This window comes from Colletotrichum karsti, assembly GCF_011947395.1.
Source record: "Colletotrichum karsti strain CkLH20 chromosome Unknown Scaffold16, whole genome shotgun sequence".
Taxonomy (NCBI): Eukaryota; Fungi; Ascomycota; class Sordariomycetes; order Glomerellales; family Glomerellaceae; genus Colletotrichum; species Colletotrichum karsti.
Window position 1 is genome coordinate 611,209 of NW_024065916.1, and position 15,770 is coordinate 626,978.

The following is a 15,770-nucleotide window of genomic DNA, read 5'->3' on the forward strand; positions in this document are numbered from 1 at the left end:
ATTCTCGATCGAGGGTCGCAACATGGCAGTTGAAGAGCCTGTCACTCATCCGAGCACCCCAGGGATCCTCCGGCTGCCAAGAGAGCTCCGAGATATAATTTACGGGTATACATGCGAGCTACCCCATGGGCAAATGATATTTATGAGCCCTTTCAGAGGCCACGGAATGCGGAGATTCGGTACGTGCCTGGCTTGCAGACCTCTTACAAGTAGACGCGATCCTTGTTCGAGTTGTAGAAGCCTTCGGCCTACCCTCGTGCACGTGTGCAGCACCATACGAGACGAGGCTCTCGACTACATCTTCTCCAAGAACCACGTCCACTGCGCCAAAGGATCCTGGCTCAGGCTGGCGAGAGTCAGTTCCGAGCTCCAAGCCATGGGGGGACCCAAACCCGCGCCCCAATCTCTCTGGGTCGAAGCCCTCAGCCGTCTCCGATTTCTGAGCCATCGGACTGCCGCGCGACAATGGACCTCTCATGCAGTCGATCCTGGAGATCCTTCGACGCGCTCCGCGCCTGACTCGACTCATCCTGACGGTCCCCAATACCAGGAGCAGGGAGTGGCTACCGGAGGTGTTTGGGGCCTTGGCTGAGATCGACGCGCTTGATTCTGTCACGCTGGGAAAAAGTTTCGACCAACAAGACAGAGAAACGATTTCGAGTATCATCGGTCCTCGTATCGATCTGAAGTCCATCTGCCCGAGGTGGAGCGACTTCGATGAGCGTCGGGACGCGAGAGTCAGTAGAGCTATGAACCCTCGTGCACCGGGGTTACTGGGTTGCGACCTCACATATCTCGGACTCGTGTCGGACTTGCGACATGAGACAAAGTCGGCTGTTGACGGCCAGAATCAAGCGTGCTGCGAATTCTGTAGAACATGGGCAAGAAATCGCCATATGGACCTGAATGATTTGACTTAGGCGGCCGTGTCTGCAGCAAGCAACCATGACGATGGAATATGCACCGACCACAGGAACGACAACCGGATGGACCACAATGTGACGGATAGCTGTATGGCAAAGGCGAGAAAACCAGCGACCAGTTGTGTAAGTTCACATGGCAATAATCGATAAAAGAAAGAACCATCGTAATGAAGAGTTCCGGCTTGCGAGGTAATCAATCCAATCTGTGTAGCCAGAGAAAGCAGCAGCTATTTGAATGTTTGCTTCTCCGATTCTGCAATCATTGGAAAAGCTGTACCAAGTAACTGTTCGAGCGCACACCGGACGACGTCCAACACATCGGTGGAAGCTTACCAACCAGGAGATGGCCCTTTGTTCGGCTAATAGATCGGCATAACACAGAATTACGACGATATCGTCAGGGTCATCCAACGGCCCCGCGTTCTTCAAACCAGAGATCGGATGGAACTCAGGCCGAAATGCGACTGGGCGGGAACGCACCACAATGCGCTGACGACGAGCCCGCCTCGGCTTCAATCAGACGGAACGTGGGCGCGCGGAGGGCCTGTGCCTCTCCTGCGTGCGGACTTTGACCACCCACTCGTCAGATATGATCGACGGGTAGGAGGAAGTGGGTGGTGGGCTGTCATCTGGACTTCAGACGAAGCCCACGATGTGAGTCAGGCGGCTCGGGAGTTCGGCGAGCTGGTCTTGAGGCTGGGGTGGCTTGGGGAGATCAGTCTTCATGCGATGAGCGCTGGGTTGAGGGGATATGGGGATGATGAGATGATGGGATGACTCGGGGGAGGATGAGACGGATGACTGATTGTTGAATAAGGCGCTCGTTGCCGAGGTCGGATCTTCGATTCGGAAGAGACCGACATCCAGCCGGTTCTCGGCTCGATGGACGAGAGGTTGGAACTCACTCTCCATCGAAGTGGAGGGTAGAGCGTTGATATGAACAACGGCGCCTAGATGTCAAAAGCGAAACCGAGACTGACAGCCCATGGCGACCGACTGAAGGCTCAATATAGGAACATGAAGACTTCATGACCTATTCTTGTTTTCTTGTTGCTATTTCATCCCTGCCAAGACGGCAAGCTCTCCTCCCAACATCACAGGCCGGTGAAAGTGCCCAAAAAGATTCAACGAGGCAATAGAACAGCCGGCCAAAAGCACAGATAAAACGCATCTTCTTGGCAACGAAGCTGAAAAAAATGCCTTTCGCCCTGCGCGGCTTGGCGGACCTGTCAACCGGCCCAGGTCGTCCGTCAGCGGTCAGCCCAAGAAAAATTCGGGGATACGAAGTCCAGAAAAGACCTTGCCCAGCCGGATTACTCCTGTGTATGAGATGGACGGGATAGAAGGTCGTCGTTCAAACAAGAACTGGGGCTCACTTCTAGGCTGCGCTGCCCGAATAGGCAAGTTGTTGCTGAGTGAATGGGAGAAACTTGTCGAGTTTGTGCGGTTGACACCCGGTCGCGTTTTGGAGTCGTCTCAGGAACCCCTGATGAGGCTGTTTGATCGATGCGATCTCATTCTCATCCACCGCGCCAGAGGATGGGGAGGGGCTGAGGTGACATTCTTTCAGGGATGGCACTGATCCCTGCGAGGACCCTGACCTGTGGCGCCACGGGAGAGGAGGGACTTGGACAACCGCGGATTGCCTCTTTTTGGTAGCTTTTGGGTTAAGGTGAGTGGATGTGAGCAAGGCTAAAGATTTTTTCTTTAATGAGGACAGGGCACGGCACGTCTGTTGCCGGGCGCGAAGAGTTGGAAAAGAGGCGAGATGGCTGACATGGGCTCCGAAGCGAACTTGTTCCGGATCATGGGGTCCCCCGGGCCTCGTCGTATTCGACCATGTCACCTTCGCAGGATGATCATTTGCCCCAAGCGTCCAGACGTTATTGAAGTGCAAGGACACGGGGGAGAGGAAGAGAAGAGCAGAGAAGAAAAGAAAAGAAGAGGGAAGAGGCAATAGAGCAAGTGTTAACGAAGCATGAGCCAGCCGACAATCAGTCTCTGAAAGTCAATCTGGATCGACGGCAAGGAGGTGGGAAAAACTCTGTGCTATCGGCAAGCATAGACGAGATGAACGGCGTCAACTTTAGTCAACGAAATCAGAGTTCATCGATCTTGGGAATGTTTCTTTGCTACCTTACATACATCATATCCGCGGAAATGTCCAAATGAACTGCTTCAAAAACAAGCTTCGATCTGGGCAATTTAACTGCTGGATCATCTGGGGAAAAGAGAGGGAATTAGATTAACTGAAGCCGACAGCCTGGGGCGGCCAACTGCCACCCACTGAACAAGCATTGCGATAGATTAATTTAATTAATTCATCCCCCTAAACATGCGTGACACCGGGCGCTAAGGCGCAGTGTATCTCAGCCTCACTCCTCCTCGAACCTGTCCCACGGATACACAATGAGCTTAATGACACGACTCGTATGTTCGAAGGCATGCTCTGTGCAGCTTTCAAGTTGCTTTGACGATTCTGAGATGTCGAGACTCTCTGCAGGATGAGAGCTGCACTCATCAGATGACACCTTTCCATGGCTGTTCCAAGCCTTGTTCTACGGCCACATCGACTCGGCTCACGAGAGCAATGAATGGCTTCACCATCCATCGATTCCCCCTCCGCCAGACACACTCAGAGTCTCTGAAGAGTCGCAGCTTCATCCCGCGTCTTCACCCTTTGGCCCCGCCGTCAGCCGAGACCTGGGAATTCTCTCACCGCACCAATTGCCGCAGGCCCTTCCTCTCATTCATGCCATCTCCAAGTGGATGACCCCGTCGTGCTGGATTCCGCTTGTGGATTATTCCACGGCGATACAGACTGGATACAGCGTTTTAGAGAATGCCGGGGGTTTTAGAGTGCTGGAGATGGACATGTGCCCCGAGAAAGGAAGAAGAAGAATAAGCAGCCCGGCACGTTAATGCGGGGCCGAATACGCTCGGTCCCGGGGGTCCGTCAGGGGAGGCCCGGGGCAGCACGCTAACCCTTTCCCGGCCACCTGGCACGCCAGCTGCAGCGCAAACGAACCCCCTTCGCCTCCAGCCGCCTGCACATTTTGGTAAACCCACGTTGTCGGATTCTTCCTCTTCCATATCCTCAACTCATCTCGCCTCTCTTTCGTCATCTCGCATCCCGGGGGGTCAGATGTGGGTTGGGACGGCACGTTTGACCAGGGCTCTATCGCACCTCGGCCAAGCACGAGGCGCATCATGAAGCAAGCGTCAGCTCGGATGTTGCAGGGCACTTCCATGACTCTTCGGCTGGATAACCCGATCAACTCACTCACACCTTTTTTTCACCGCAGTACACGCTCATACTAGAAAGATATTCCTGCAGTAGTCTGCAGAGAACTTCAGACGGCCACCGCCATCCGAACCCCCTTGGCCCCTGGGCCAATCCTCAGTCCAGGCGATATGAGACAAACTCTGCGTGTGAGGCCAGTTGGGACGACACTCTGGGCATGCCACGACCTGAGGTGCTGGCCCGTGACCTTCATGCCGCCTGCCGCACCATGTCGTCCATCCAATGCTGGAGTATGATCGTCGTTAAGGGGGACGTCTTGGTGGTCGGAGCCTTGTCGTCGTCAATGACTTCGGCCCTGGGAAAGACTCAGACTACCCTTGTCGTCGTCCCATGGAAGATGGCAACGTTTATTGACGATGGCTGAGCGAGAGACGGGATGTGAACTGGGGGCTTCTCATCCATGGGATGGTCAACGAGGGGCCGAATGGGGGATGCCCGTCAAGGAGTGTCACCGTCGCAGACTCCTCTGTCTCGTCTTGGCCCCTTCTCGAGCGAGGCGCCGGGGGGCCGCTCTCGAGATCACAGAAACAATCTCGTTTGACATCGTCCATCTCGCCATCTATATAATGCTTCTGTCCGTCCCGTCTCTTCGGTCGTTTCTTCTTTTCCCTCCTCATCCTGCAAACCAAGCATTCGCCCTACTCTCCTCCTCTTCAATCTTTCAGTTCTGTGAACTTTTTTTACGTTCTCGACACTCTTTCTTGTCTCGAATCCAACTACAAGCCGCTAGCCGGTCCTTTCCAGTCTTTTAACTTAACTTCTAAAGTTCCATTTCGATTCTTTCGATCATCCGGTCTTCCCCGTTTCAAACGACCCAAAAACCCTCAACAACAACACCAACAAGATGTCTTACTCCAACAAGGCCCTCCTCATCGCCGCCATCCTGGCCGTCGTCGAAGCCCGCTTCGGTCAGGAGCAGGGACCCGTCGCCGCCTTCCAGGCCCTGAACAACGTCGGCCAGCCCGGCGAGGCCGCCACCCTCGCCGGCGGCATCCCCGGTGTGCTCCTCGCCGCCGCCAACCCCTGCGACAAGCTCACCCTCGCCGACAAGTTCGTCACCCAGCTGGGCGACAGCCAGGAGGTCGTCGACGCCGCCAAGGAGCTCGTCGCCGCCGAGCAGAACTTCAACCCCTTCGCCGTCAGCGTCCCCAACATCTGCGGCGACGCCTCCCTCCCCGCCACCGAGGCCCTCCGCGGCATCGTGCCCCTCGTCGACCCCGCCGTCACCGGCGCCGACACCGAGAACGCCAACTCGGCCACCTCCAAGACCACCCCCTTCGACGCCACCGGCCTGTCCGTCGCCGAGGTCATGCAGGCTCAGGGCTTCTCCAACTTCACCACCGCCGGCGCTGCTGGTGGTGCTGCCGCTGGTGGCAACGCCAACGCTGGTAACAACAACAATAACAACAACCAGAACCAGAACCAGAACAACGGCAATGCCAACAACAACAACAACCAGAACAACAACAACAATGCTAACGCTGGAAACGACAACGCCAACGCCAACACTGGTAACGACGCTGCTGACTGTGGAAACACTGGCAACGCCAACACCGGCAACAACAACAACAACGCCAACACCGGTAACAACAACGCCAACACCGGCAACGCGAGCAACAACACCGGTAACGCTAACACCGGAAACGCCAACAACGGCAACGCCGGAGGAGCCGCCGGAGGAGCCACCGGCGCCGCCGACTTCGGCAAGTGCACTCCCACCATGGACTTCCAGCTCGGCCGCGGCAACCGCAAGGCCACCGAGGGAACCTTCCTGCCCACCGACCCCCTCGTCGCCCAGGGCCAGCAGGACGCCCTCAACCCAAACATCATCACCAACCGAATCTGCGACCAGCTCACCAACGTCTGCGAGGCCAACGACGCCGCCAAGACCCAGTGCAAGGACGCCCAGGCCCAGATCCAGGCCTCCGGTGACCGCAGCGCCGCCGTCGCCGACACCTGGAACAACCTCCTCGGCTTCTAAGCGTGCCGGCAGCCAGAGCGAGCATCTGTATGATGATGGTAACGATGGCGGGATCTCCTAGGATCTCTCACTCGACGGAGAGTGGTGGTGGTGGTGGCTTTTTCTTGTTTTCTCTTTTGTCTCTATAATTCCCCCCAAATGGTGTTAACGACTCATAAGGAGCATTGGCATGACTTGTGTATTTTTATACAGCGATACTAAAAAGGGACGAGCTTGGTTCATGTGGGCTGGGTTTTTGGTGTCTTTTTTGACATGGTAGCTGGGTGTTCTTGAGTAGGGTGTTTGAATCAATTGGTTTGCCCCGGAATATTTGATCAAATCTGTTCGTGAAAGTGAAGTGATCGTGAGTTGTCTCCGTCTCCCGGAATTGAAACAACGCTTCTGTCCAGGGGCGAACCTGTTTCATAACAGCTTCAGCACCTTGCGGGGCTATTCCGATGAGAGATACCCACTGCAGAGATGAAAGCCGGATCAATCATTCAAGTGAGAGAACGATGAAGTTATCAACACTATCCCTCAACATAGGGGTAGACGCTCATCACGAGAAGAAGTTGAGTCGTCGGAGAGGTCCTCGGTCAAGTCCCTCGGTGAGAAACAAACATTCGGTGGAGCCGGCGCCAAGCGAGATGAAAAGCCCCGACTTAACAGACGGCCCCCCCTCTTAGCTTAAAAGTTCTGATTTGTTTAGACGAATGACTCGCCGGGGTTTAGTGTGGCCCCGTGGCCCCCCTGGCGCGCTCTTCACCGACAATTTGTGAGCTCAAAGAAACAAAAGAATGAAAGAGAGAGAGAGAGAAAACAATGAACAAAGGGTGCGCAGACTTCGATACTCGCGATCGTTCGGTGTGGGTTGGAAACAGGTCGCTCGAAGTGTCAAAAGCGCAGATCTCGAGACCGTAGAGATCAAGCATTCTTGGCTGCGTTGATCGATAGATTGAGCGCGCTTGGCATCGTTAAAAAGTCTAAAATTGCCGATCTGGGCACAAAAGCTAGACAAGGGTTTCCGCCATGGCGATGGATGAGAGACACGATCCGCATGGCGACGAGAACGGCATTGATGGCCGAGACTTCGATATGAAAACACATCGTACCTCGCCGACGAGTTTCATCCGATCATTTCTTCCGCCGCTGAACTTCATCACGCTTCACTACGCCTACTTCATCGGAACGAGTCTCCTCGCCTCGGCCATCTTCTACGCCTCGTCGAACCCCCACGGAAGCATCAGCTATGTCGACTCCCTGTTCCTCGTCGTATCCGCCATTACTGAGGCCGGGCTTAACACCGTCAACCTCAGCCAGATGACCGTCTGGCAGCAGGTGATGCTGTGGCTGCTCATCATCGTCGGAAGCACCATCTGGATCTCCATATGGACCGTGGCAGCGAGAAAGCATGTCTTTGAGAAGAAATTCAAAGAAATTGTCGACGCGGAGAGGGAGAGAGACCAGCGCGAAGCATGTCTGCCCATCTCACACGGCCCGAGGAAAAAGAGTGTGGTCGCGAGTGGTACTGGGATGATGAGCGAAGGCGTCTCGACACGGATCCGGCCCGTCGACAACCACATCACCTTCGAGGCCGACGACCTCACCCGCCGCTCGACCAACTCCATCTCCAGCAAAACGAAGCCGACTCGCCCTTGGCTCGCGATCCTGAGCGCCTCAAAAGAGGGCCGCAACTCGCAGTTCCACTCCCTCACCGCCGCCGAGCGCTCCCGTCTCGGCGGCCACGAGTACCGCGCCCTCCGTCTTCTCTCCGTCGTCGTCCCGCTCTACTCCGTGCTCTGCCACGTCCTCGGGGGCCTGGCCCTCGGCGCCTGGATCGCCAACAACATGCCGGAGACCGCGACGTCCAACGGCGCCAACCCGTGGTGGGCGGGCATCTTCTTCGCCGTCTCGGCGTTCAACAACTCGGGCATGTCGCTGCTCGACGCCAACGTCGTGCCGTTCCAGCAGGCGTACTTCGTGCTCATCACGATGGGCTTTCTGATTCTGGCGGGCAATACCGCGTACCCGTTGTTTCTGAGGCTGATCTTCTGGTCGGCGCTGAAGGTGCTGAGGTTGACGACCGCGGAGGGGACTTGTGCGGAGTTGAAGAGCACGTTGGAGTTCATATTGAAGTACCCGAGGAGAGTTTATACGAATTTGTTCCCTTCGCGGCCGACGTGGTGGCTTTTCTTCATGGTGGTGTTGACGAACGGGATTGACTGGATGGCGTTTGAGGTCCTCAACATCGGTAACCCTGTTATTGAAGCCATTCCGGTTGGCGCTCGGGTTCTGGATGGCCTCTTTCAAGCTCTTGGTAAGTCATACGTTTGAAGCTGCGAGGAAGTGATTGGACTGACAGTCTCTAGCCGTTCGGTCTGGTGGATTCTACCTCATTCCGATTTCATCGGCCTACCCAGGGCTCCAGGTGCTCTATGTCATCATGATGTACATCTCGGTGTACCCCGTGGTCATAACCATGCGCCATTCCAACGTCTACGAGGAGCGCTCGCTGGGCATCTACGCCGACGACGAATCACAGCCCGGCCGGACCCAAGTCACCGAGAAGAAGCACCTCAGCGGCGGCAGCGTGATCGCCAACTTTCTCAGAGAGAACATCAGCTTCGCGGGTGTCGGTGCAGCGAGGCCCGCCGGCCGCGACGGACACGAGTCCCGCACGAGTTTCGTCAGCCAGCAGATCCGCGGGCAGCTCGCTCATGATCTGTGGCTACTCACGCTCGCAGTGCTTGTCATCGTCACTATCGAGACGTCGCACTTTCTCGCGGACCCCGTTCACTTCTCGGTCTTCAACGTCGTGTTCGAGGTGGTGTCCGCATACGGATGTGTTGGAATCTCGGTTGGGTTGCCCAACGACGCGATGAGTTTCTCGGGCGGGTGGCATGCGGGGAGTAAGCTTGTGCTGTGCCTGGTTATGCTGCGAGGTCGTCACCGCGGGCTTCCTGTTGCATTGGATCGGGCTGTGAGGTTGCCTGGAGAGAGGTTGCTCGAGGACGAGGAGGAGGATTGGAGATTGAGGACGGCGAGGAGTAGGGGTGTTGATACCAGGGTTATTTAGATGATTGGTGCCTAACACATAAGAACCAAATTCATAGCGAAATCAGTTAATGTACTACTGTAGGAAGGTCCCACCGCCAATGAGCCCGAACCAACGACTGAAGAGCTGCGGGTAAAGATCGAGGCAGGGGTTAGCTGCCGATGATGGTCAAATCCCAGCTCGAACTCCCCCGCAAATATGTCTGCTTACTGACTCTCGACAATGACTTAAGATCCCATTCTTCCTTCAGCTTCTTGTACCTGCGGTCTGTCACTCAATTAACGCAGCTAGAGCACCTGGTCATGTCTGGGTTTGAGGAGTACTCCTTCTACGACGCCGTGCCGGCAGGGAAATGGACCCGTATCTTACTTCTCGAGCCAGGGGCTTACGATGATCCCATCAGGTGCTCACTGTATCTCACGCCTTTTCAATCTGCAGGTAAAGCGCCAATATGAGACTGATAGCGAACGTAGCTAAACTCATCCCAAGAATACGAGGCTATATCTTACGTCTGGGGCAACACCCAAGATGTCGGCTCCATCACCTGCCAGGGCCTCGAGATCGACGTGACAGCGAACCTCGTCCAATCTCTGCGCCAGGTCAGGTACCGCCTCGAGCCGCGACATCTATGGGTCGACGCGCTCTGCATCAACCAGCGAAACCTCCCCGAGAAGGCCTTCCACGTCAACATGATGGGCGAGATCTACTCTCATGCCTCGCGGGTCGTGGTCTGTCTCGGAGACGACGGCCACAACGGCGAATCGGCACAGATCGCGTTCGACGTCATCAGAGACTACAACCGCATCGCCGCCAAGTATATGACAGAATCTCGCATCGCCGATGGCAGCTTTTGGAAGCCAAAGGAGGAGGACGGAGGATATGGGCCGGTCACGGGCGAACGGCTGCTCCACGCCGTGAGAATCTTCAAGAAGCCGTGGTTCGGGCGCGTCTGGGTTCTCCAGGAGGTCGGACTCGCCTATGACGTTTTGCTGGCATATGGCAACTCGACTATTGATTTCACCGAGATCATGGACTTTGCCCTGGCTTGGTGTCAGACCGGAAATGATTTTGAAGGTGTCTATTTCAGCTCCGGCTGGATCTCGGGCCTCTTTGATCACGTCTGGGCGACGTATGCCCCGAACATCGACTTCTCATGGTATCGGTCTTCTCATATCCTCACGACTTCCGCACGAAATACTATACAGAAGAACGAACCGAAATTTGAGGATGTGCTCTTCAAGGCAAGGCATATACAGAAGGCGACGGATCCGAGGGACTTCGTCTACGCATTCCTCGGGCATCCTCTTGCAAAGTCAGCCGACGGAAAACTCTTGGTGGAAGCAGATTACACAAGAAGTATGTCGGAATTGCGACTAGTCCTCTTCTCTCGCCTGAGCGATAGGTCGCTTCGGTTTCTTGGTTTGGTGTGGCATGACTTCGCCACTGATCTCACCAAGGGACCATCCTGGTGTCCCCATCTAGACGCCCATCGACCATGGACAATAAACGGAAGATATGACACCAGTAGAGGTCAATCTCGAATGAGCCTAGTGGAAGGTTCCTGTCTTGAGGCGTCTGTCTATGCTGTCGACGAGATCTTGCTTTGCGGCGACGTCGCTGGGGTGGAGCCATCACAGGAGGTCGACGCCCGAGCCAGAAACGAAGACGCTCAGCGTCTCGCTACAGAAACAGCCCTTTCCCATCAGCCAAGTCTCGCCGAGAAGTACTGGGCTATCATGGAGGCAACCGAGAGAGACAGTGGAATCGCGTACCAGGACAAGGCTTTCGCGTTTGCTAGCACCCTCCTACACAGCTGCGACAAGGATGACCAACGTCCAGCCTCGGTAGCAAAGAGCTTCAGTGACTTTTGCAAGACGTACTGCCCGAATATCCAGAGTTATCTTGAAGAACACGCCTGGCTCGATCAGTGGGCCGCAGCCGAGACTCATTTCATACCGTTTATTCCACGCACCGCGAGTAGCATCAAAGGAGAGCGGTTCTTCACCACGAAGAAGGGGTATTGGTGAGTTATTTTGAACAAACTACAAATCGAGGTTCAAATTTGTAGTGACCTGACACTGATACTTTCTTATAGTGGTACAAGTACCCCCTTGGTTAAGCCCGGCGATCTGATCTGCATCATTCCATCTGTCCAGACGCCCCTTGTCATAAGGCGGGTCGAAGAAACTGATGACGCTTTTCGCATTATTGGCTCGTCTTATGTCTATGGAATGATGTATGGAGAGGCCTTCAAGTATCCGGGGCTTGGAAATGAACCGCCAAAACCGCTTGTTGCTCGATTTGTGTGACGGGCTTCAAGTAGGTACTGGAAGCTTGCTTATCATCTTGTCTCAAGTTCTAAGGCCTTAGACTTGTGATACAGTTACTCGATAGTTACCTGCCCATTTCAAGTTGCTATTTAGTTATTTTTTGTTTGTTTTTGCGAATCAAGAATAAGCAGCGACGTACCCGTACCGTTCCAATCCTGGGCAGCGCATGACGAAAGGGCTTACGTCTGGAAGTCGCCTTCCGTGCCCTTAGATGACTCCTCTATCTACCTACGTCTTATGCCTTCATGCTCTCACAAATCTTGTCCAGTACAGTCTCGCATTTGCAACGAAATCAGCCAATAGCTCTTCTCTTACGAATCTGCCAATAAGACCCCAGATGTAAGCGCGTTGATACGTCTCTCGCTGCTTTCGACGCTGGTTGGACCACTGCTCTTCCGCAATGGATGCAACTCGTCTGACGAATCAATAATGACGCGCAGAAGAGGGGTTACTTGGTGAAAGCAAGATATCTGCAAATTTGTATTTTGCATTTTGCATCTTTGCCAGCGATCTGACCAGCAATCATCACCGCACCGTTAACTCGACCATCAAGTAGATCGCAATTCCTTCGTCAGCATCCTGAAACCAAGAACAGCAAGGAGCGCATGAAGCGTCGAGTATCTTCCTAAGAAATGGATGCCATTGAGGGCTCGCGTGATGACAGCAGAGATGCTAGCGATGCTGGCATTACCATGCAAATCATATATGATCCACCGAGCAACCCGCCTGGCACATCGGCCCAAACCTCTCTTGATCTGCCAAAGCCCCTAAGGCGGAGAAGCACAAAGAAGCTAAGATCAGCCCGTCCATCTTTTCATGAAACCACATCGAGCAAGAGGGTCTCCGACAAGAGCAGCAATACTAGCAGCGCCGGCGATTCAGGTGTTGCTGACCTCAATTGGACTGAGCAACGAAGCCAAGCTGAGGTATACTTCAAAGTACACAAGGACCATTTAAAACTAAAAAACGAGCATGCGGCCCTCCAAGTAGGCCTTCGTGATCTTCAGGCTCGGTTCAAGGCCATCCAGAGCACCAACGAAATCCTTGAAGACGATAAGAAAAGTCTGGTCCGCGAGAAGCGCATCCTGCGAGAAGAGAACCAGTCACTTCGATACGATCTTCAAAAGATTCCACACCATGAGTCGACAAAGGCAACAACAGTTTTGCCACCAAAAGTCTCTTCTGATGGAGGAGATGGAACTGAAGATTTGGGTCCCAAGTCTTCATTTCCCATTCGACCAAGACGCAAGAGAAGCCAGACGGGATTTAACCTCCCTTCATTGGTCAATCCGGGGGTTCATGACGAAGACGACGATGCATATCGCTCATATCACTCCACACAGTCCGCTTATAGCGAAAAGCCGATGTTCCCTCACGATGCAAATACCCTAACGGTGACACGAGTCTATGCGGATCAAATGGAACGTTTTGAAGAGAACGGAAACCCTCATTCATTGGGGTTCAGAAAGAAAGTACGTCAAGAGATGGACGCGAATGATGTTTGGGCTCGTAATGAAGATGGTGCACAGAAAGGGACAGCAATTATACCGACACAGCCAGTTGATAACGTGCCCAACACAATTGATGGCTCGTCGACCCAAATATCTGATACCGATCCCGCCCAACTACAACTGGACGTGGAGATGACAGATCCGAAGTCTGTAAAGAGCGAGATTTCGGAGCTGAAAGCTGAGACCGGAGGACATTCGGACGAGACGTACACGGCAGCTGATACCATGAAAGACTGTTTGTCCCCCAAAGTGGAGGACATAGTCGAATGCTTTGGCGATACGGAAACCGAAGCAACAAGAGCAGCGGCTATACAGATCGATTCTACATCTTTAGAGGAGGCCAATGTCTTTTCAAGCTATCCTAACGAATCGGGTACGACAGTTACGACACCTACTCTGCAGGTCAGCTGCCATTCTACGGAGAATGGTCTTAAAGCCCACGATGTATTTTTACCGACAAAACGTACACTGTGGTGGAGACTTTTGCGTTTGTTGGTTTCCATAGGATTACGAGAGCACGACGTCTTACCAGGCCACCAACGTGTTAGATGGAAAGACGTAAGCTATGATACCCACATGCGATTTTGACAAATATCGCTGACCAGTAGCCACGATACGCTTAGGCACACGGCAAAACCCTCTACGATGATTATCAAGAATTGGAGCCTGACGGGCTGAAAGCTTTAGAGATCTATCTGAATTCAGCAGCATACCGGTCGCACCACCAATCCTCAACTAATCAGGTGCCTGCGACATCCGGCCCATCCAGGAGAGCTACTCAGACGAATCTTTCTGGATCAGGCAATACATGTACAAGCGACCAGGTTAGCAATTCGCTACCATTCAAGAGTCGATTCCTTGAGGATCTGGAAAAGGGAAATTCGTCTAGCGATGGAGAAGGAAAGCCTCCGGGGACTCTTGATCTCATTGTTTGCGTTGGTCGAGGATACAAAGACGATCTCCTTCCTGAGTCGGTCATACACATCGAAAACGATCAGGAACTCTTCCGTGCCCTGCGTGATAGTTACAAGACCCATGTTGGTAGGACAAGGCGAATTTGCTCACTAAAGACAGTCGGGTCTATTCATTTTATGATGGTACGTTCATCTTTACTGAGGCATGTCGAAGAAACTCACCTTATCTGACCTTGCCGAATTAGCTAGGTTATGGAGGTCCTGGAGACTTGGAAGTTCGCTGCCACAATGATCTCTGTTATGAGCCAAGATGCCATTGCATACCGCCAGTCGAGCTCGTGGGATCGGAGTATCTGTGCAATCCGGTTCCCACCCCATTATCACCACCGGTTGGGCCCCGGCTGATGATGTCATTCTTCACGGACCCCGATGCCATGAATCCAAATCAGAGGCGTATATTAAACCAGCTTCCGAAGAGAACGTCTGGAAATCTGGATTCGGACTACGTAGGAGGGGTCACAAAAGCGTGGGGGATATACTACGAGGAAGACTGGAACTGGGCAAAGATTTGGTGGATCCTGGGGCTTGCGTTCTTCCCACCAAGCTTCCTTTTCGGCATACTTTGGGGTGTGCTCAAGCAGGACATTCAGGGCGCGTTTGGGGTTGCTAGCTGGTGGATGGCAGGGGCAAGTATTGTGATTGGTATAGTTGGAACGAGTACATGGGCAAAGTAGAGCGGGCATCACCTTCTTAGCTGCTCATATTCCAAGGCTTATGAAACTTTCACCTGTGTATGTCTAGATGAATGCGGCATGCCATCCCGAAGGAGTAGGGAGAAGGTTAATTACATGCATTATTACGAAAAGCACAGGAAATATTGTTAATGACACGAAACTCGACTCTTTCGGGTGATGTCGGACGTCCTTCTGCATGAGCTCAGAGTTCTGAAGTGACGGCCTCCACGCCAAGATCGAGGACGGTGGAGGCGGTTTGATATTGCGTTTTACTCATTGCTACATGCATGACGAAGCATTCGTAAGAATGGTGAGAATTAACTTCAATGCTACTTATTAGCTGGTCGGGACCAACAGTCGACTTTCCCTACGTGTGTGGGTGGCAATACGAGGTTGGTCCGAGTTCAGGAGCACAAAGCTATGAATGCTTCTTGTTGGAAGTGACCTGACGACACAACTGGCGCTGGAACCTTGACATGGGTTGGGGTCCATTCTCATCTCATTGGATGGTGATTTTGAGCTTGCATGATGCATCACGTGTGCCTTCACCGACAGTATTTCTGGGATTTACATGCTCTGCAACTCTGTTGGTGTTGCCCCTTTCCACGATGCGTCGACATCGCCGCCATCGCCGATATTAGCGACGGCTACTCGAGTTTTAATTACCAAGATCCAGCGAAAAAGGTCTAGCTGGGCCTTGAGAAGGGCCGCAGAGTTCTTCCCGCCAGCTTCAACTTCCCTGGAGGAGGCGGCACAGCTTGCGTCCGTGGCCCCCGTGGCCTCATATATGACCTCGCCCCCAAATCGGTATCCCCCTTTGACCTGCTTCGGCCTTGATCGAGATTAACGAATTTGAAACAGAAACAGAGCAAAGTCGATGGCTGTTCCTTGTCATCAATCGCGGCCTTCGGTATCTACGACGACCAACACAGGCATGAAAGACGTTGAATACTACAGACGTCGCTTCAGACTGCTGCGTACATGATTTCTATAAATTTGGGGAATTCTCTTCAGTAATCAAAAGTCAGTCAGAACCAAA

At 53.6% G+C, this 15,770-nt stretch overlaps 2 protein-coding genes across 2 annotated transcripts; both read left to right on the top strand.

The window, feature by feature from the left end:
* Positions 1-5,071: 5,071 nt before the first annotated feature.
* CkaCkLH20_05704 (uncharacterized protein) lies at positions 5,072-6,208 on the top strand (the record flags this gene model as incomplete). The annotated part of the gene is made up of 1 exon (XM_038888422.1): positions 5,072-6,208. The coding sequence occupies one exon, from the start codon at positions 5,072-5,074 to the stop codon at positions 6,206-6,208; it is 1,137 nt and encodes a 378-aa protein (XP_038746319.1).
* A 1,014-nt stretch (positions 6,209-7,222) lies between these two features.
* Positions 7,223-11,551, top strand: CkaCkLH20_05705 (uncharacterized protein; the record flags this gene model as incomplete). The annotated part of the gene is made up of 6 exons (XM_038888423.1): positions 7,223-8,504; positions 8,557-9,096; positions 9,534-9,680; positions 9,732-10,598; positions 10,794-11,265; positions 11,338-11,551. 6 exons carry the CDS (start codon positions 7,223-7,225, stop codon positions 11,549-11,551), a joined length of 3,522 nt encoding a protein of 1,173 aa, XP_038746320.1.
* Between the last annotated feature and the right edge of the window lie 4,219 nt (positions 11,552-15,770).